This window comes from Scleropages formosus, chromosome 2 (genome assembly GCF_900964775.1).
Source record: "Scleropages formosus chromosome 2, fSclFor1.1, whole genome shotgun sequence".
NCBI lineage: Eukaryota > Metazoa > Chordata > Actinopteri > Osteoglossiformes > Osteoglossidae > Scleropages > Scleropages formosus.
This window is the reverse complement of record NC_041807.1, coordinates 20,285,773-20,308,542: the sequence shown is the minus strand read 5'-3', so window position 1 is coordinate 20,308,542 and position 22,770 is coordinate 20,285,773. Positions and strand designations below refer to the sequence as shown.

The 22,770-nt window shown below is 45.0% G+C and overlaps 1 protein-coding gene across 5 annotated transcripts in view; it reads right to left on the bottom strand.

Moving 5' to 3' along the window:
• LOC108931525 (metabotropic glutamate receptor 8-like) overlaps positions 1–22,770 on the bottom strand; it is a 115,439-nt gene that overhangs the window by 17,145 nt on the left and 75,524 nt on the right. For all 5 annotated transcript variants that reach the window (XM_018747306.2, XM_018747307.1, XM_029249838.1 and 2 more), the window contains exons 4-7: positions 17,744–17,879; positions 17,184–17,338; positions 16,393–16,530; positions 5,803–6,003 (exon numbers count right to left, since the gene is read on the bottom strand). In XM_018747306.2, the coding sequence (XP_018602822.1) occupies positions 5,803–6,003; positions 16,393–16,530; positions 17,184–17,338; positions 17,744–17,879 (630 nt within the window). The remainder of the gene's footprint in view (positions 1–5,802; positions 6,004–16,392; positions 16,531–17,183; positions 17,339–17,743; positions 17,880–22,770) is intronic.

Sequence of the window (22,770 nt, the reverse complement as noted above, 5' to 3'; positions counted from 1 at the left end):
ACAAAGTTCCGCACTTGCTGCACCTTCTCTTCTTGGGTACAGAGTTAGTGTTCTGTCGGGAATGTAACACGGTGAGCTTCCCAATGCCCATTTAACCAGTGATATGAAAAAACTGGATGGGGCTCCGGTGTCCAACAATCTCGGATATTCTCTTAGGTGGGTGACTGTTAAACAATGTAGAAAGTAGGTGCTCAACCCAACACCCTAAGCAAAAGTTTGTGTGTAAACTGCATCCACATAACAACACTGAACAGGCCCTGAACTACTACTGCAACCGCTGATGTGTCTATATTGGCAGTTCTGCCACCAGTTCCGAGTACCGATGGTCACAGGTTCATGGTTTAGGTTATTGGTGCCAGCATTTCCGTCAACAAACGAGGCATGTACAACCATTGTCCAGGAGCTTAATGTTCTATTAATTTGCTAATCGCAGTTTAATAGCTTGTGGGTACACTTAGATAATGAGAGATAGTGCGCATTAAAAAGCAGCAGCCTGAGATCTCCAGCTTATTGAATTCATTCTCACGTATCGATTGCTGTTTTACATCTTAGTATAATCTAACTGGATCGGCAACAAAGAATCATTTCCACGTTCTGCAACAAAAGATTCCTCCCATTTATGCATCGGGTTCCTCATCGATATTCCCCTACAATGTCTCTCCGCTATTCTCTGTGGCATTTTATCTTATTCTGCACAATATATTTATGCATATAATATTCGTCTAAAGCATACAATTGTATTCTCTGTGATAATGTAAGCCTTTTCTTGAAAGAAGGTGCCCCCCCAGATAAGGTGCCGTTGTAACGAAGGTGGCCTGTTATCACCGTGGTTCACTCATGTCGGAGGTGGTGTCGGGGTGTGAAGTGGTGGTTTAGAACGCCCAGACAGGACTGATGGCCAGAATGACATCTAATCAGACTGTGCTCATTCTGCATCTACAGCCTCCATTTATTTCCACACCACATATTTTTAAGGACAATGTAGGTAACAAGGTTGATTTGAACAAGTGATAATGATTGAGAGGGAGACCGGCATTGTTATTTTGGCGTCGATAGACAGGATCAGAGGACGGAGTCTTTGTTGCGTTGATTGCGGGTCACAGTCTGCTCATCTAATAATGTGTGATTACAAATCAGGCGCTCGCCAGGATGGATGCCTAATTAACCCGCCCTCCCACCTTTCTTTCCCGACCAATGGCAAGCTGTCCCAGTGCAACCAGATTTTGGCTCTTGGCCAACCACAGGCTGGACCGCACAGTCATTCTGACTGTCAGCCAATCAGTGGGCTCACCATAAAATCGTGAGGGGTGGCGCTTAGCACAAATCACTGTCATCCTGCTTGAGTTCACCTCTAAAAATTAAATTACAGCAGCTGCGCTACTTTCTCCTATACCTGTTTGATGGAATAAGTACCTACGCTGCAGAAACCTAAGTTTCCGGGAAACTTTCCGGCTCAGAAAACACAGACTCCTTGCGGCCGTGTACACTGCAGTACACTGTAGTAACAATGCGCATCAGAAAACCCAAAGAAAAAGATTAAATAAAGAAAACAAGAAGGGTAAGCTGGTAGCATAGTGGTTAGGGCTGCTGCCTTCTACCCCAAAAGTTGTGGGTTGGAATCCAACCTCCAGCTGTGGGACTGCTGAGAAAAGTACTTACCTTAAAACTACTATAGTAAAAATTATGATGCTGGGTAAATAATCATAACTTGTTGGGGGAGTGTAAAAATATCTCATTTTAACATTACATTGCTTTTTTGCAACAGTCAGAACAAAAAATTAAAAAATCACTGAAGATCCATTAATGGCAATAGTTTTTCAAAAGATGAAGTGCACGTGCTATATGAAATCCATCATCACTCAGTCTACACGTTTTTGGTAAATAGGTGATCTTTCTATAAAAATAAGCACTGCTAGAATCTCTTCAGGTGAACATAATATGAGTTGGCCATTACCCTCCTGGAAGCACTCAGTCACGACTGATGCTGAGCAGTAGCCCAGTGCATCGCATCTCTTCGTTAGAGTTCCTTTAGCACCAAAATTCACTCACTACTTTGAGATAAGGATGGAAAGGCCGGTTTTCTTTCTTCTACTTCAACCGTTTCCTTCAGTCGCCGCCATACACGGCCCACTGACAACGAACATTGAGCAGATTGTAAGAGTATTTACATCTAGCTAATCATCTAATGTTCCCTCCATTTACAAATATTTAGTGAAATTATCTAAGGATTTACTTGCTTTACTAAGTGCCTGTTAAAAATGTGCTCTACCCATATGGTGTTAAGTATTTATGCTGAGGCAGGGGAAGGTGCTCGCCTTGGGTTCTACGGAATTACTGTGGAGAAGGATGCTTGTTAGCTTGATGAATTACAAATGGTAGTGTGCGCTCCAGCAGCTGTGAAACCACGGTAAACGGCACCTGCTGTCCACCAGGGGATGGCGGTAATGCTGTGCTATTCAGGCTGCAAATTTTGCAAGGGAACTGGCTGCACATCCATTTTGGGGTCAAGTATTGCTTGAATTACTCTTTGATCAATGTTGACACTCACGTTTTATTGATATTAGTAAATACACAGTACATGAAATACGTATTACTAGTGCTGCAAGAGCACCCTTTCCAGAGAAGGTCTACCTGTCTCTCTGAACAGCACAAGAAGAAACGGGAGATTAATTTACACCTGATCTAATGCCGGGAGGAGATATACTCGAGCATCTGCTACTGGACCATGAAACCATGGCACAGATCAAGCCGCAAGATACAGGGATACCGGGAACATTCATTAGCTTACCCAGCAGGATGAAAAAATGGGCAATTTAATGGCCTTCATTGACAAAGGAGCATTCATTCCTTATGTATTCAACATTATGAGCAGTTCGGAAGTGTGTGTTTATCTCAGTTTTTATATTATGAGTTTCATTGGGGACGTTCAAAGGGAACCTTGAACATCTGCTCCAAAGTGAAAGGCACGAGAAGATGTGTGCAGCTTGTTTTTCATTTTCTCAAGGCTTTCATCTAACCTTCTGAAGATTTTCATCAGAACACCAATAGAGAGCTTCCATACATCCTCAGCATTACACTTTTGCCCCTTTGTGGAAGTGGAGCTGTTCTTACGGATGTGAGCAAAACGCAACTGCGTCTACCTCATCCACCGCTTCCACACGAACCAACGTTCCGCTGCAGGAGCACTGTTGCATAGCAACCACGCTGGGCACATTCCAGCAGAATTGCGGCACCATATTGTCACGTGGATGCTTTGGGCTGCTATCAGAGAGACAAGGAGGACTTCTGCCTTCAACAAGAATCCTCTTAATTAGTGTGTAGCTAGTGCTTAGTTTGCAGCGCACTGGTATACTGTATAATGGAGAGTCAAAGGAATCTCATATCGTCAACATCAGCAGCAATGAAACAGGTTAAATTAAACGGAGTAAGCGGCAGAAGATTTCCACACACCATTGTGAAACATATTCAGACAATTAATCAATTTCAGAAGGTGGACATTATCTCATTCCTATTTCTTTCTTAATGGTCAGTTGTCTACATTCTGTTCATCATGATAACACAACATTAATAGCTTTTTCGCCAATAAATACCTGCACTCAACGGGAAGGAAATTGTCTTTTGTATGTTAGGCTTTGTTACTTCACAGTTATATGGTATATTAAGTACTTGAAGTGCCTCCCCTTCTAACAACATGATATAAATCCATGGTTTCTTGATGAAATAAAACACATTCATGAAGATGTGATAAGCAGCAAGGTTGTACTTTTTATTGATTGCAGGACTAAATGAAGGAGGAATATCTAAAACTGGCAGTGCTGGACAATATGTCATTCAAGGTGATATATTTCACATGAAAGCGGAAAAAGTGGATGAGGGGTACACTCTGCCTTGAGCAACACAAAGCCAGGATGTTAGGTAAAAGCAGAAAATTATTTAATGATATTTTTATTACTGTCTAAATTGGATTAGCCTCCTTCTCTTGAATGGATTCATTTTGAGCTTGGGAGGAAAGTGCAGCTTCTCACTTTGACTAATGGCGAGGCTAATCACATAATAGAGAACACATAATGACATAATTGCAGATGCCGTCCAGTGGAGCACCTTTGAATGCAGCAAGAACAAAGCGCAAGCAGATGGCCTGTCGAAACGCAGAGGAAGGAACCTGTATGGCAACACATATGGGGAACGTATCCATGAGAGGAGCCTCTAAAACAGGGTGTGAAACTTTGTGTTTGACTGATTTATACTGTACCTGGAAAAGCCTCCTGAGAAGGAGTCCTGTCGTTCCTTCACATGTCAGCAGGTTGCCAAGTCCGGCTATCTGAGCACGTTGTGTCACTGGTGTCACCGGGGGCAGTTTGGGAGGGCCCAAGAAAGGCAATCAGGCTGCTCGCAGCTACACAGTTAGTGATCCCTTGCCACAAAGCTACGGGATAACCCCCACTCTGCCTGTCCCCTCTCCCTCTCTTGAAATTTTGTTGTGGTTTGGTACTTTGTTGACTGCCATGGATTTCTGGTGCTGTTTCATTGCTGCTGAGCACGGAGTAGTGGAATCCCACCGATGGGCTAATGAGCTCAAAACAAACACACACACGCACATGCACACACGCACGCACGCATGCACGCACACATAAACCTGTGTTCCCTCCGGTTTGTGTGGCACACTTAAATATTAATTTCTCTGCACAAATTGATCTCAGGAGAGAGTGCAAAGCAGGAAAGAAACTTTTTGGCACTGCATTGTCGAAGCTCCAGAGAATTAAAAAAAAGCTACGGCAGAAGTAGGAATGGGAAAGAAATGACACAGAAAAGCCGAGTGAAACACAATGGGTTCGGCGCCACACGCTACCGTACCTGGAACCATCTGCTCTGATAGAACCTCCATACCTAGCCTATAGGGGTTGTTATCATGCCGAGAAATTAGTCCCCATTAATATGATCTCTGAGCTGCTCGAGGACACTGAGGTCACAGGAGCCGTACTCATCGTTCTCACGGACTGGTGCGAGTTGTCTCTCTGTGGTTAGTATTCAGAATGCCAAAGTCAGGGCTCTGTGAGATAAGGCAGGATGGTGACAGGAGGACCTGGTCATAAAAGATAGGAAACAGGGACCTCTGAGTTTCCTGGGTCTTTTGTGGAGTGTAGTCCAAATCCCTCCTGGGTTCAAAAAGGAAACGACACCTACTGTGAAATGATCCAATCTCAGTCAAAACCTACAATGTAAAAGAAAACTGTAAGAAAATGGGAACTCTTAACATGCGCTTGATCACGAACCACAGACTCACCTTTTTATAAATACTCTTACTTGCCATGTCTTCTAATTTAAGTCCAGGGCACAGCAATACAGCAAAAATAAAAAAATGCAGAAAATATGCAAATGAATGCAACCGAAGCTAAATAAAACCAGTGAGTAAAAATGAATAATTGTCTTTTTTGGTGCTCTTTTGAAGTGTAAATATAGACAACAGATTAAGCAGCATGTGAGCAATGTTGGCAGAACCATTATCAGTCCGGAACCCACCGCCATGCCTTCTTAGAACTGCTCCCCCATGGGCCGCTTTCCGGAGACACTCAGCATGGGGAAGCAAAGGGCTGCGGATGGATTGTTTTGGCTCTTCGGCAGCTTTACGGCAGTTCAACACTGCTTATTGTTATCGTACAATAAGCAGAATCACATTTACTAGGAGAGCTTAGAGGTTAAGGACACAAACCTTTAATGCAAAGGCTGGGTTTGTATAGAGCCCTTCCCTAAAGCTTGACTCTGATGGGATCGAGGAGTTATCGAGCAGGTCTGGCCACCCACCATTGAACCTCACGGTGCGAATGTAGGCGAGAAGCTCCTTGCCGTCGATGTTGGCCATGCGGTAGCACAGCCCTGGGTAGCCGGAGCACAGGTCCCGGTGCATGCGGTGCAAGGCGTGGGCCATGGCGTACACAGCGTCGATCACAAACTGCACCTTCCCCTCCTGCTCGTAGATGGAGTCTCTCCCCACCTTCTCCAACCCTGGGACAGGTGAAAGAAACGGCTCGTTGAGTTACTTTAACCAGTAACTTGGGACAGAACACAGTCCCAGTTCGTCGCTTTTAACCTATTATTTTTATATGTTACAGGAAATCCTGTTATATGAAGTGCTGGGTCTGCGCTCTTTTAACAGAAAACGCAAAGTTAGGAGCCACAAACTACTGTAGAGTTCTGGTAGTTTTTTTTTAATCCATTGCATTACTTCAGCACATAACTCATAATGGCAGATATCTGTATCAATATGTTTAGTTGGGTTATAACATGCACTCTGTACCATACTGAGCCAGAAGAGGTGCCTTCTAACTTAACTGCATGTACCTTCCTGTCAAAAAGGCCAGACGTTTATGCGGGAATTTTCTCTAAAGTTACACATTTTAAACTCAGCTTCAGCTGGCACAGAAAAGCCCGAATAGCACATTTCTCTCTGAATTTATCAACCTGAATGTCTGAATGCAGAACTGTCTGTGTGAAGAAAGCTGAACGGTTCCCTTTAATGCACTCGCACAAAACTGAAACATTCCAGAAAAAAATTAAATAGCAACACAAGTACAGAAACTCACACATACATACATATATATATATTTTTATTGTAATCAGACATTTGTTATTGCAAAGGTTAACAGGATGAAGAAATACACAACAGACATATTGTATGAACAGAATGATCTGGCAAAATTTAATGTTCATACATACTGTAACGACCCCGCGTTACTGTTTTAGGAGGGAAACTCCTAAATGTAAATAGTTGCATTCTGGGGAATAATGTGAAATATGGGTGTGCAACCACTGGGGGCACTTAGGGGGAAAATGATGGGGTGACCGTGTCTACGAGTGTGTTAAGAGAAAGCCTAGGGGATTAGGCAGGTTGGTTGTAGGTGCAGGTTCTGAAGGAAAGTGGGTCCTTGGACCAGAAGCATTTTTTCCCCCCCCTGGTGCTGGTGTTCTAATAAACTGTTTGTCACAAACGCTGTCTCTGCGTCCCTCTTTGCCCCATCCAAACCCACGGCACTGTGCACAGCAATACTGAGCAATAACAGCATCAGCTGTTCTAATTTTAAAGTCAAATGAGCGTATGTTAGAATTGTGGGAGGAAACCCACGTGAACATTGGTAGAACACGGAAACTCCATAGAGACCGAGCAGGGACGGAACCCCATATACCAAACCAGATGCCAGAAGCCGTGTGGCATTAGTGCTGCCTGGTGCACCACTTAATTCAAAATCCAATAGACGGGCTACACACCGTACCCCATAATATATCAAAATGTAATACACCTACGACACTGTACTAATGTAGCCTATACTATATTCAGCATAATTCAATACTATATGCTCTCTCTCTTACTTGAGTACACTAAGGAGGATTTTATTGCGTTGTTGTTTTTAATTTAGAATTTATTTTTTCCTCTGAGCTGCAGGGCAATACTGATTAGATTAAAATGTCCCTTTACAATCTCTCAGTGAGAGCAAAGAGCATTAATTGAATAATTCGTGAAGAATCTCTGTACAATATGACTGAAAGCAAAGAGTGTAGGGAATAGATACTAAGTCTGTGATAACTAAATAACTCAAATATGTTATTTCTTTCGTCCCCCTGTGATTTATTTATGCCCCGTATTGTGGTGATTGATTTGTCATAGCCGTTTCTTTAAAAAAAAAAAATCCACAGTGGGCAGTACATAATTTGCATTTACTCATCAAAGTAAACTGCATAAGATATTTATCATTAAACAATCCTTATCAATAGATTACATGAATACGGTGCGCTGACATTTTCTAGAACGGCTCAATACAGAGTATGCTATAGATACATGGCATTTTTGTAATGGCTACTCCCATGTCACAAAATTGCAGGCCTGGTGCTGCATGAAAACACCCACTGAAATAGCTAAATCTAAGCTGTAGCCTTGCCTTTGTGATGTGTTACAGCACGCCTGGGAAACAGTCTCTATGCATCTGCAGTTTTCCCCCGTCTGTCTGAGGAAAAATCTGAAACCAGTAAACTTTACAATGCATTGCTAGGGACTGTACCAGTGTCATCAACAGTTGTATTACTGTAGCTGTAGCTGTAACTCATACTCAGTACTCACACTCTTTTTCTGTCTACAATGCCCAGGAAGGGGTCAGCCACTGGCACTTGGACCCCCAGAGGTTTATTCTTCTTCCTTTCCTAGTTTGGAGTTTTTGTTTTCCTTTCCTCAGTCGCCAGCTGGTTTGCTCTATAGCTTTACTAGCTAGTATAGTCTCTATAGTCTTTAAATGTATAGCTAACCTTTTCTGTATAGTCTTACGTTATATCTGCTATACCTGTTTCTACTCTGTTTCTTGATCCTTTGTTCGGTGCCCTTTGTCGCTGTGTGAGAAGAGCGCTCTGTCAAAATAAAACTGAATTGAACTGTGCGTACAAAGAACAGTGTCAGAGGTCATCCCAAAGTGTACTGACAATCTCACACGACGTGGGACAGCTGCGCTCATCCTCAAAGCCACAAAATCAAACTAGATGTAGCCAGCAAGCGAGGAGGACGACGAAACTGTAAATGTGGACAAGGCACAGGAAGGGGACAGTTATGGTTGATTGCAGGGGAACATCTGATGGAAAAAAGAAAAATTATTGCACCTTAAAGGATGATGAATAGCAACGTGGTTGACAGACAATCATGTGAATAAACACTGTGGATAAACATCATTTAAGTATGCAAATTCAATTCCCTGCAACAATTTGGGCCAGTTTATATTTTACCATTCTGGTGAGCAATGAGGCGCCATTGTATCTCAAGATAAGAATGCATAAATATCAAAGCCATTAAGGTAGGCAGCTTTTTAAAGTAAAATCCTACATGTGTTTGAAATCGCAGAATCCATTTACATTAATGACAGATTATTATCGTCCCTGAGTTTATTATGAAAGTCCCAGATTTGTCAAAGCGCTTCGATGCATTAATGATGGGATGTACCCAGCCCCATCTGAGGCTGCTGACAGCGACAGACGAAGAACTCCACAGTGTGTGTTGGTATCAAATGGAGGAAACAGTGTGGTAAGAGCACTCTGTTTTACACTACACAGAGGGCTCCCGCCTCAGTCCCTCAAGGCCACAGAGAAGCTCCTTTTATTGCCACATCCAACATGTGACTTTTGCTTTAACTCACTTAATTTGCACTGAACTCTCTTTAGTACAAAGACAGCTATTCCACACGTGAGACACGGTTTCTAGACAAGATCAGCTACTACAAATGAACATTTGGAAGAATACCCACGACAGATCCTTCGCGTAGCACGTTTTCACCCTCGATTGACTTTACACATCAGCTGTCGGATTGCAAAAAAACATGGTGTTGGTTCCAAAGACCTTTTAAGGAGAAGTAAGGGACGAGGGACCGAATTATTGGAATCGCTGGAATTTGATAGCAGGAGAGACGAACACTATGGGTCCATCTATTATGGAGTCAGGTTTCACCAAACATACGTTAGGCCTGGTAAAAATCTGAGTAAGACCTTCTAATCACTTTCCACAAAAGCCCTTACCCACATAGCCTTTTTCCTGCGCTCTGTCAGAGGACGCTGCTTTCCAGGTGCTCAACCCTAAGTTGATGTAAGACCATGAAGAGGAGTCAGGTGGAGGTGTGCACTGTACTATTTCTGCTTTCATTATAGCTGCACTGATCTGACACTCCCCACTAAAATGAACTACCCTTATTTTACAATTTATGCAGCTTGCGAGTTTTGACTACAGCAATTCAGGGTAAGTACCTAGACCAGGTATATTGTAGAAGGAGATTGGATTTCAACCCGGGTCCTTGGAGCCCAAGAACTGCAGCTCTAAGCACTATGTTGCCTATCCCCCCGAACGTATTTCCAATCCATGCAAACGTTCCTCTATTGGACTAAGGGATGCGGTGCTGTGCGAACCTTCCCATCATATTACAGCTCTGCGCTTCCACCTGCCAACCCCTTTGCGGCTCATTTTTGGTCAGACAGATTTCTCAGACTTCACCTGGCTCACTTTCAGCCTGGGATACATTTGCATTTACAAGAAAACATCCCATTTTCTCATTCTCTCGCACCCTCCCATGTGACCCTCTCTGCTCCGAACGTACTCTGAGATTTACTTCGTCAGTAAGACGTTGAGTCACCCGAGGGACAACACTAAGAAATTAAAAGCTCCACCTGAGAGATTTCCCTTTTGTTGGAAACAAAATGGTGCGTGAAATCGCATTAACTGCGTGGCGGCCGCTCTCCTTGGCTTCCCATCACCTCCTGCGCAGGAACGTGATGCAGACCTTGAGACCCTGAACAGCAGCAACTCCACAAAGAGCACAACACTCCCCAGGAGGAGCTACTAACACACACCTCCAGATGTAAGCAAATAAATGGATGGATAGGAGTAGAAACAGGCATGCAAATCAGCTTTTTTTCCCCATTTCTTTAATTTAGTTGAACAACAGTTCTCAGCTTGGCTCCTGGTGGATATGAAAGCTCCTGTTTTGGTGGAGCAGGCAGCGTTTAATTAAAGTTTATGGCTAACAGGGAATATCAAGACAAACTCAGTAAAGGCAAACCATCTCGTAACTGGAAAGTTTACCCCAAGTTTACTGCTGGAACAGTATTCATACAGGTATCCATGATAAATCAGAGAAAAACTGCTGTTTATGTGCTCTTTCTTATGTTGTCATCATGACTACACTGACTCACACCTGGCTGGGAGCCACGGAGCAAGGTCAAGGGACTGTCAACACAGGAGGCAGAGACGGCAGGTAGTGCGGTAGGTCACACTGCGGCCTTTCGAACTGCAGCCCACTGCTAGAGAACCTTGAGTAAGGTATTTCTCCTAAAAAATATGCTGCAGTAATAATTAAAAACATGCATAAATGGTAAATCATCGTAAGTACCTTAATATTGGACAGGTACTTCATTAGTCTCTGCAGGGACTAATTCTGCTACTTGAATTCATTTAACCCAGGGGTGTTATGCTGCTGGAACGAGGATGTGGACATCACGAAATACAGCGAGTCTCCTCCATGACTCCGGCTAGTAATTTATGTTCTTCCAGGAAGTGGCCCTCCCCGCATGAAATAAACTTAAAATTTCGTTGATTGATTGATTGGTTGATTAAATTATAAAGAAAACAATTTAATATCATTTCAAATAATTATATATTATTTCAATTTATTCCATTCTTAATATTATATAATATTTATTACATTACACAGCTAAGACTTTTTTCTTTTCCCATCTCTGAAATCAGTTTCTCATTTCAATATGTGATGCCAAATCTACAAACCCCTCCCTCTGACCTAAGAGCTGCTTCATGATTGGTCAGAGAGCATTTGATTGATTGATCCAGGCTTGTTTGCTCTTCCCTGAGTACCCCTCAGTGTTCCATTGAATTCGGACATCCAAATGTCGCATCCAGATTCTACTATTTGGATTTTTTGCTGAATTTCTGAGAGGTGAATTCAATGGTTTTTTTAAATTCTGAATCTTTTGACTCTGATCTGATGCCATGCAGGGATACCAACAATACTACGACAATCAGAGAACAAATTAATATCCACAAGTTTGACAATAGAAATCAGGACAAGAATGGAAAACACCAAATCGGGAGACTGCTACTTTTCAAAGTGCTTTGGGTATTTTCGTCTGAGAGCAGACAGCTATCTGTTCCCTAAAGCACTTATCTTACATTGGCATACAGCTCTAAATCTCTCCTGAAAAAACCTGCTCTGCCTGTCTATGGGTCCAAGATGCGAGTCCCTGTTTTATTGCATCTCTGAGAAATAATCCCATTCGCAAAGAGACCAGATCATTTTAGACCTGCACTCTGCAGAATCCACAGTAAAAATGCGAGACAACAAAAGGCAAGACAGACAGATTGGTGAGCGGCAGCCATCACCTGAACTGATGCCTTCATCCTTTAAGCCATTTCTCCCCCTGCTGTGGGTTACAGGTCACCACGGTGAGGTGACGGAGGTCACCGTTAAGCCATCACTTCTCCAACGGGATGTGAAATCAGACACGGTGACCACTCCCACCGCTCTAGCCATTTACCCATCGCTCAGCATGAACCACAAAGAGCTGAGCTGCTAAAAATGCTTGGCTTTGATTCAAGTTTGTTCTCTACCCTATGGCTACCGAGTTTTGGCCAATGAGGTCTCATCTGGAATCTTAAAACTGATTAGCAAGCTTTTTAAACGAGAACTAAAAGGCACCATCACAGCCGTCATGGTACTTCATGAAGCCTCTACTTTGAAACCATCGGCTGTCCAGCGAGAATGAGAAACTCGGTCCGTTAGCACAAACCATGAGGGAAGCGTGCCATTTGATGCAGGATACACGGCTGATGAGAAGGTGGCAACGAAGGAAAATAATCAAAAAAGATTTCGTGAAAGAAACGTAATGCCAAACACAAACGGGAAAATGTTGTAAGGATCACACTGGCAATCCTATCGCTGGAGGATGTTACTTGAGAGGCATTTTATACATGAACAATATTTTGCACCAATGGTTCGGCTGCTCGAGATACGGACATCAGCCACGGGCTCAAAACAGAGGAAAGCCAAACGGTCGACTTCCCCTGTTGAGGTGGAAGCAGAACAGAAGCGGAGAGAGCAGTAACTAACGCGCGTCGTTTCATAGTCCTCGCAAGGCAACCGCGTGATTGTAGAACTACAGTAAGGAAGAACTCTGGGTCCTGAACGATTCAGTTCCCTACATGGGGACAGGGCCCGTCTACAGTATGGAAGCACACCTTCCTGCTTGGATCAAAAATGAAACCAGACATTCGGGCATTTATTTACTCTTGATGCTTATTGAACGTCACCCTGTCAAAGTCAGTTAATTCAGAGAGGGGAAGATTATGACATTAACAATATTAACGTGGAGAAAAAAGGTCCGCTGCCTGTTCATCGATCTCCTCATTTGGTCTCATTTCTGCAGCACAGCAGAACGCAATTAGAACGTTTGATTGCTCTTCAAAAAAGGGCACGCTTACGTTAACCCTGCTGGCAAATGAGCCCTTAGAGAAAGGCAGCCCCGCTCGCAGCTCAGCAGAGGCCGACCGCACCACTGCACCTGCGCAGCCAACGATGAATGAGCGCAGACCCGGGGCACCTCTCAGCCTGCCTTCTTCCATTCTGCTGGAAATGTAATTATCACAATTAATTGCAATTAAAGATCGATGGCCCAAACTGTAACCGTGGCTTGGAAACTGTGGGCACCTGCATTTTTTCCCTCCTGGCTATGGCCTTTCTCTTTTCGATATCAAATGAAATCAATACATAGCTGGCTTTATTTATTCAAGTTCGCATGGGCCAAGCATGGGGAAGGATGTGACTGACGCAAAAAAGTACAAAAAGAATCTTAAGATCACATCTGCACATAAAATAATTAATTTCTTCCTAAAAAAATGTTAATATCATGTCTTAATTTAAGGTTCTTTCTCTATTTACACTCATGAAAGAATGGAACACAAGCAGCACAGTTCTGAAATTAATCAGCACAATTCATACCATATTAGATAATCACGTTTAAGAGAAATTCCAGAGAGAAGGAGATAAACCTTGGCCAATGTACGAGTGACGCTTACTGAAGGAACGTGTCGCTATGTTCCCTAGCAGCGTTGGAAGAACGGCCAGATCATCTAGCAAGTCCTCAAACTGGCGGCGAAGAGGACCGATTGGTGCCGAGAAGTGCGGTACGTCCACGCCTTGCGTGTTTGGGTGTGAGGAACAGCATGGAGAGGGGGGCAAGGTAACAACGTGTTCTCTAGCAGCGGGCTGCGACGTGAGCCCCTCTAACCACACTTAACAGAAGTGGCAGCGACCGGAAAGTGAGCTCCCTTCTTATAGAGCACCTGTATCGGGACACTCTTTCTGTCCTCTATGTTTCCTCCGTGGGGACGAACAGGCGGCGATGTCCTGAAAGATATGTCCTTCACCTTCTGGCAAAGCACAAGGACTCCGACCGCATGATCGTGTGAAGAGGGACCAGCCTGTAAGGAGATCTGTTGACAGAGGCAACTTTATCATGCAGCAAAACCATTCAAGACACACACACACACACACACACACACACACACGCAAGCGCGCGCTCCCACACATATGGGCAATGACCAGACATGCTGCTGACTCAGCTGTTTGTCTCACTGCATGATTACTCTGCAGACAACCACAAGTGGGGAAAATATGCTCATACAGCTTGTCTTGTTATGGTACTGAAACTCTAACTCGGGTTCATAACAAAATCAATTCGAACCGTGTCGCCCTTAGAAAAGAATACACTGCAACACCATGGGTAATCCTGACAGCAGCAAACTGCTATCACACAGCTTTGTGCGCTGCACCGAATCAAAATTACCCGAGTTTCATAATATGGGAACACGATGTGTAATATTTACGAATACCTGAGCTGGTTTGGTCTTGGAGGTTCAGTGTTGCATCATTCAGAAAAGAGTTAAACCCACTTTTATTTCCCAAGAATGCTTCCATACAGTATGGTTTCGCAAGTTTCTCAGCACTGGTGCAACCTATAAAATGCGCAGCTGTGTACATTTCCACTAACAATGAGCATCCGCAGTCAGCACACCGCACTCTCCCACCCCAGCGACTTTACTACAGTAAGGGACGTGTAAGTCGTCAGAAAACCCATTCTCTAAACAACTGGTCTCAAGCATAGTGATATTTTCCTTTTTTTATTCTTTTTTTTCTGTTGGAGGACACAAAGTAGACCTGATAACTTGCTGCTGGATCAGTGCACCTCCGTTTGGTACTCACACCAGACAAGTTCATTCATCACGCCGTAATCTCGCCGCGACTGGCAGCCCGCTGTCCTGGGAGTCGGTCAGCGAACGGCCCTCGCGCGCACCGGGCTCCATGACTGCGGACAGGGCAAGCGAGCCGATGCCATAATCCTTTTAATAATGCATCACAAGCAGTCGCTTCTCATCAGCTGCAAAGGGATGGGCTCCGTCCGCAGGAGAACGCATGCGGTCCCTTCTTAAATGGACATATGCACGCAGAATATGGCCAACACTCTTTTGTAGGACATCCCCCCGAGCTGTGTAGAATATGACAGTTTCTGCGGTAAAACCATTATGTATATACACTGAATTCAATGGCCCAATTGCCTAATCTTCTCTGAGCACACACACGCAGCCCCATCTCAAACCGCCCCTTGTGCATACATCTCTGTGTCCACCTGAGCTGTGCATTTCGACATGGGTTCAAATCCGACTCTGCGTGTGTGGAGTTTTCACAATCTCTTCGTGTTCGCATGGGTTTCCTCTGAGCGCTCTGGTTTCCTCCAGCAGCCCAAAGATGTGTTCCAGGTGGACTGGTGACTCTGAATTACCACTAGAGAGTGTGTTACACTGCTCCGCTGTATTTACATTTACACACACACACACACATTTTCAGAACCGCTTGTCCCATACAGGGTCACGGGGAACCGGAGCCTACCCGGCAACACAGGGCGTAAGGCCAGAGGGGGAAGGGGACACACCCAGGACAGGACGCCAGTCCGCCGCAAGGCACCCCAAGCAGGATTCGAACCCCAGACCCACTGGAGAGCAGGACTGTGGTCCAACCCACTGCGCCACCGCACCCCCCTATTTACATTTACATTAACACTTATTTACTTAGCAGACGCTTTTCTCCAAAACGACTTACAATGGATACTATGTAGTGTTATCAGCCCACACACCACATTCACCGCAGTGACTTACACTGCTAGATAAACTACTTACTCTGGGTCGCTCATCCATACATCAGTGGAACACACTCTCTCTGTGACACTCACACATTATGGGGGAACCTGAAGAGCATGTCTTTGGAACATGTATTGATGAGTGAATGACTGTTGGGAGTTTAGTGCAGTCTATCCTAGATAAAGGTATCCGGTAAATACTTGTTAATAATCACGTTTCTCACTTTGGAGAGAAGTTTCTGCAAAATGAATGAGCGGAAATGAAAATGTAACTGCTGGAGTTTTTAAGCAAATGTTTTAGTAACGCATACAGGTCACAATGAACAAGAACCAAGAAAATATCTTCACCAGTGTAGAGGAGGTGGACATAGACAAAAAGAGTTTCTTGAAGATGTAGCGTACTGAAGACCACACATCTTCATAGAAGGGTCAGCGTAGTACAAGGTGTTTGGACTATGATCAATGATCTTTACACCATGTAGTGTTAGCAGGGATATTCATCTCACTGTCCAAAATTTTTATGGCACTTTTCTAGAACCTGACAACCATAACCTAACGAGGAGGACTGAAGAGCCAATTTAGACACAAACTAACAGGACCCCTGAGTGACTTGGTGAATGGCCCAAACTTGACTGTCACTCTCAGATATGTCATATTATTAGAGCACCATACCTGTACATTTCTTAAGGCTTCCCGGGCGCTTGCCGTGGGATCCCAGTTTGCAGCCAAAGTTCTCCTCCCAGAACTCCGCAAACCACACGTTCCTCCTGTTGTTGGAGAGGGACCGACTCCGGAAGTATCTGTCGAAGGCTGGGGGTGAGAGCGATAAGGAAAGCCAGGACTCACTTTGCTTACTCAGATGCAGGAGCATCCCTCACCCTACCACCACCGTTCACAGGCGCAGCACTTCCCAATTTAGCTCTGCCTCATTTTCCCATATTCCATTTATCTGTTGATTTGCCTCAAGTGCAAAGCTGTAGACAGTATTAGATTAAATAGATGTTGGTTGGAGTAAGACTCTCCACCCCTTCCCAGTAATTGTTTTGGCACGTGGAAAAATGGCACTGGGGGCACGGAGGGGTCACGTGGACCCCAGCATGCTCTTGACTACAGCTCGGACTCACACTGGAGAGCCCAAAACTTTCTCTCTTTCCCCTTTGTGTGTGTGTGTGTGTGTGTTTGTCAAGGCACGAACGGATGGTACACAACCAATCCCCTTTGATGCTTATTGCTGCGCTACCCAGAGGCAGAGGAAGGATGGCGGCTAACGGATCTTATGGCTTACGGCTTTGTGAATACGGAAGATGGCAGAGTCAGAATTCAGCCATCATCCTGGCATCCCCTCAGAGTTCCTGGTGGGGTGTTACAGTGTTTTGGGCTCACAGTATACACAGCTCCTCTCAATCCTTCTTGCCTTCCCCCTGTCCACTTCCACCACTCTCGCCTTGGATCCTTTCTCATACCGTCCACTGAAGCTCTCTTGGGCAGAATGGTGACAGCACCTTCTGCCACCCTCTCCTGGTGAATCACCGGAGCGATCTTCGAGCCCCAGCTGTCCGAGCCCACCCACAGGAAGTGGCCCGTCTGGTTGTTCCGTTTCGCAGCATCCAGGATCCGCCTGGGAGAGAGGAGTAGCTTGGGGAAGAACGAACCCACAGTGGTACAAGAGCCCATCACCACCAACAGGGTTATATAACCAGCTGGAAAAGAAATGCAGGACCATATCAAGACAGCAGTTTGCTCAAAAAATTAGAACATCCCTTTCCTTTCGGCTCGAGAAATTTTGACTGCGGAATTAGACGCTGTTTTATCGCTCCACAGTCATGTTTATAATTTAATTCTGATTAGGGAAATTATATTTCGGTAATTTGCGCTGAAGAGCATCGCGTGAGTCAAAACGGCCTTACCCCCCTCGCTCAAGTTAATCAAAACGCTGCGCTCTCACACTGAGCGCCGGTGGATTAGGTGAAGGAGGACAAAGCGTCCCCATCTGGTGGCATCGAAGATGCGGGTGTGCGCTCACCTTATGTCGTCCTCATTTGCAAACATGATCACGGCCCGGGCGTTGGAGGTCTCCAGCAGTCGCAGGATTATCTTGTCAAATTCTCCTGCCTTCGGCTCCCTGGGGATTTTCAAAGACTGTGCGATGCATACCCCACCTGTGGGAAGGAGGGGGCCGGGTATCAAAATCGGTGCATGTGGGGAGAGGTGGTGAGCAGACAGAGTCATCGGGATCCATGTCAGTTTTCTAGATAAAAGCAGATTTAGATTAGAAGGATTTCACGTCGCCTATAATATTAGGAGTCTATTTAAACCTTTAGCTGAATACTCCGCCCCCCCAGGTATCATTTGGACAGCTTATGCACAGCATGCAGTAAATGTGGTCAATGCAAAGGTGTAAACTTCTTCCACGGAGCAGCCGTAGCCTCACGAACACTTTCCAGCCCATTATGTCGCCCCCGTTAGATAATGTCAGCGTGGCGTTTAAACAAACGCGATTTGATAAGCTATCTGAGCCGAACACAACAATCTTGCATTTAATGAGACATAATGGCCCTCCATCATTTTCAGACCACTCTATTATGTTATTAACTTATGTTATTAACTTTCCATCCCACCATAAACGATGATCTTCCTCCCGATCCAATCTCTTTCTGTTACAGTCCATTTAATGAACATCTGCGCTGTCTTCATCTCCTTTATGTGACTGGTACTTGATCACGGGGTGGCTTCTTTAAACACTGTTATACTAAGGAAAACAAGCCGTCGTCCTAAATTACCTTCTCTGTATTAATCGTAATAGATTTTGTGTATATTGCTTTTCCTCCTTAATAATATTATTGTCAACATTTGGATTATAAATACTACAGTGTGGTACTGAACTGAACCACTGCTGCTACTGACAACTTCGGCCCAACAGGACCAGAAAAAGTGGTACTTGAAATCTTTGTGCATTTTTGTACACTTTTATTTTCATGTTATCTTAAAGAACATGTCTTTTTTTTAAGCACACCGGATTTTCGTCACACAATCCAAGGGCACATTTCGAAGCTCGGCCCTCTGCACCCGCATCCAGTCGTAATAGTGAGTATAAAGAAGCCACAGTACCCCAGTGGAGCTCTGAAATCCTGCTAGAGAAAACATGCCCTACCAACAGTTACCCCATGACCTCGTCTAATGATTACGACCAAAAGTAATACTCGTTGTCGCATGGAACCGAGGACGCGGGGGGCAGCTGGATCCAAGTGCAGGATCGGTCGTCAGGAACCGAGGGATCAGGCAAGTTCTCGTTGTCGGGGACGGGCGAAGAGTCGGTCGATCGGCGGTCAGGGTGAGAGCGAGGATCCAAGGACGATGTCAGGGGACGAAGCGAAAGCCGGGAATCGGAGATAGGAAGCAAGGAACGAGGGAGAACTAGACATAGCGCCGGAGGGACGGTTGTCTCAGTGAGATTCCGCCATTGTACGGGAGCTGAGGATGGTCTTTTAAGGGTACGTGTATTGATTGGTGTCTGGTGCTCGAACGGTGTCAGGTGTTGTCGAGTGCGATGCGGGCATGGACGTGACACTCGTGACCAGCGGCATATACTCGGCAAACTCTCCTACCTCATATCAGTCCTTCTCCTCGTTGTAAGCTCCAGTTCGTAGTCCTACATCAACACGAGCACGCCTCCTCAAGCCCCCACCGGGTCACTGTTCAATAAAATTCGCACTTGGCTTCACATCATCCTAAATCTTTGTGTGTTTATGATAAATATTTACTCAGATTTCTACAAAGTGCTCCATGGAGAGAATGCAAATATGTAAAATGGGGTAGCGAGAGATCCAAAGTAACGTGCCAGTGGTGTTCTCCTACAGCTTCACTGCCTCTCATTGCTCTGCTCCCGTACTCATCTTCCTCATTCCGTACAACAGCAAGGACCACATCTCAACAATTACACATATCAAAAGAACACGTTCGGAACACAGCGTGCATAATCGCAACACGCTGTAATTGCTAGTTTGATTTTCGCTTCACGCGACCTGCACGCGCACAGAGGTGATTAGTGTACACATCTTTAAGCCTGTCCTATTACAAACTAGATTAACTGCCTTGTAATTAATGCGCAGATTGCACAATGCGTGGAACAATTCGCCTGCGCTTATCGGCACACGCCGCTGTGGTCATGCTTTGATTAGCCCGTTAAATTTTCCATTACTTCATTTTCCAGTCTTCTACAAAATAGGAATTACTGGACATCAACAGCCATGTCTGCCAAAACCACGACAATGAGACAGCACAGCAGGAGGGTCTGTCGGGATGAAGATTTCCTCACAAAAGGTGCAAAATGAAACACTTTCTAGTGCGACTATGAATTCCTTGGCAAAAGTGACTTTTTTCTAACTTCCTCCTGCACCTATGTACAACCCACACTCAAAATATGAATGCAAACTGATGCTGCTGTGACACATCACTGCTTTCTTGAGGACACTGTCACTTATTTACAGACTGTAGAGTACTGTGCTATACTGTAGCTGTGTCCTGGGAAGAGTAAAAAATTCTCAGGACATCTGTGAATGAGTGACAGAACATCGCCCCGACTGTGCGGTACACTGCCTCGTTCCACATGCGGCGCTCCCAACGCCCACTGTGAGGCACCTGACGGGCCTCAGCACTCATTAAAAATCATTAAGTGAGTCGAAAAGCGGCTTCAAAGCGCAACGGGGCGCTAAAACAACGTATCGTCACACTGATAACAGAGCAAGAACTAGGTAGGTGCCCTTGATGAATGTTTCATCACAAGACACGGCTTCCATAGATCCGACACGTTATGTAACGCGAGGGCTCCAGGTAGCCGTAGTTCTTCAGCGCTTCTTTAAGCAGCAGTTATGGAACAGTTAGAATAATGCAGCAATGGCACTGGGCGGCTCTTATGCAGCGGAGCTCGCGCCCTTGTGATAAGCTTCATCACTAAAGACACATATGGGTTTAACACCGACAGGGTTCCACCGACGCTGGACTTGGGTTCCGAACTGCGCCGTAAGAGCCGTACCGGCCCGGTTCCGCCCCGTGCAAAGAGATGTCTGTAGTACTGCTGCTGCCTGAGAACGGGCGTTAACATTTAACTGTGGAGGAATGACGGCTCTCAGCCCAGAAGGAGCACCTCTTTTGTTCAGGGCCTCGGACCTGCGTGGGGGTAATTCAGCATCTGGCAGGAAATCCAGCTGCAGGCCTCAATCGCTCCGCTCAGGGCTTGCCACAGGCTCTTGACTGCCCTGCGTGCCAAATGGCGATTGGCAACATTTTGGAAGCCACATCACGGACGCGGACGACGTGCCCGTCCCGCCTACGTCTGAACGGCTAATCAATCCTTGCTGGCGTCGTTAACCGTAGCGCAGGCTAAGCAGGGGTATCGGATGTGCGTGTGAGCAAGAAACATCTAAATCGGTTCCTGTGCTGAAGGTCACGCTGCACTTTTGAAAAGAGGCAGGAAAGTGTTTTCACTTGGTTCCTGCAGTTTCAGCCCTATTCCTGTCTGATGAGTTTCACCCCACAAATGGGCCCGCGTGCCGTGTCTCTTTGCGTGTGATGGATTCCTTTGGGGATGGGGCCGGGAGCTTTTCACTTCTCAGTGCTCGCAGACATTCTCCTCACCTCCCTGAGCGGCAGATAAACTAAAGTGCAATAAAATCAGTCAGTCCTGCTTTTGTGTGAAATTAAGCGCCCGGGTCTACGGGAATTAGTAGACTGCGGTTCAATGGTTATGTGCGATGTTCAGACTGCACCGCTAAACATTACGAACATCATAACCATCATTCACCCATACAGTCCTATAATGCTCCTGAGGTGTTCTTGCTATTTAATCTGGGAGAAGCGTACCATAGAGAGTCCAAGGAATACAGAACAGGAGTGGCCATTAAGCCAAAGGTCATTTGGCCAAAAGTCTTTCTTCCCCTCTAAGTGGCTTTACACAGCACAGAGTTCTCTACCTTTACAACATGACCAGACCAAACAGAGACATCTTAAAACATCTCTAAATCATCTTCTGCAAAAGGTCCAGCTGGATTTTAGAATTGACACGTACGACTGCAGAAGTCACTGCTTCTTCAGCCCGATGCTTGGAGCTTCCCGCTTCCGTGTCCAGCCACTTTATCGATGCAGCACATCCATGTCAGCAGATATCCTACAACTCACTGCATCTAGTACACCAACCTATTAATAAGAAAGAGCACCTAGGCACCTAGGAACATTAAATCTAAGTGTCCAAACAATTATCAGAATCTAAATGTAAGAACTCTGCTTTCCAATACATTTTACCCTCTTTTCCACAATTTAGCTGTAAGCAGTTATACTTTCGTGACGTCTCACATCCAACGCATGGTACCCAAGCCAACGGAGGAGAGGCGAACACCTCCTATGATACACATGCTATTTGTGTTCCCTGTCTTCTCACTCTATGGGCTCCAGGTTTCACTGCTTGAAGAAAAGAGCTATTTGCCCAGTTGTAGCCCATCCATTTTCGCCACCCAAGGGAAATGGGTGACTATGTGCTCCCAAGGCCTCTGCCAGAGATGGCGAGTGTGGCGTGGTGCAGATCTGGAACTCCATTTCTGTCACGCCGTGCCATTGAGCTGTGATTTACTGATGCGCCGCTGTGGAGACCCCTTTCCATATTTCCTAATAGTACGTTCTGCTGTAAAATACATTCGAAAACTGTATTCTGCAGATTCATCCTTAAAAGTGCTTTTACATTTACATTCATTCATTTAGCAGACACTTTCCTCCAAAGGAACGTACATCTCAGAGAGCAATACAAAAAGTGCATTACATCAACAGAAGGACCTGAGGTTTTATTACTGTAACCAGGTTAATGTTCAAATTACATGTAATCATGCATTTCGTGTGTCTCTGGACTATAAAGTACTTAGGACAGTGTGTATATTGAAGTCTTAAATGTTGTGTTTCATTCTCTAACTTTTTCCCATTTGCACACAAATGAGGCTGCAGCTTTACCTTGTGTAGGTGACCTTACCTGGGTGACAGATGAGGAAGGGATGGGAATGCCACATT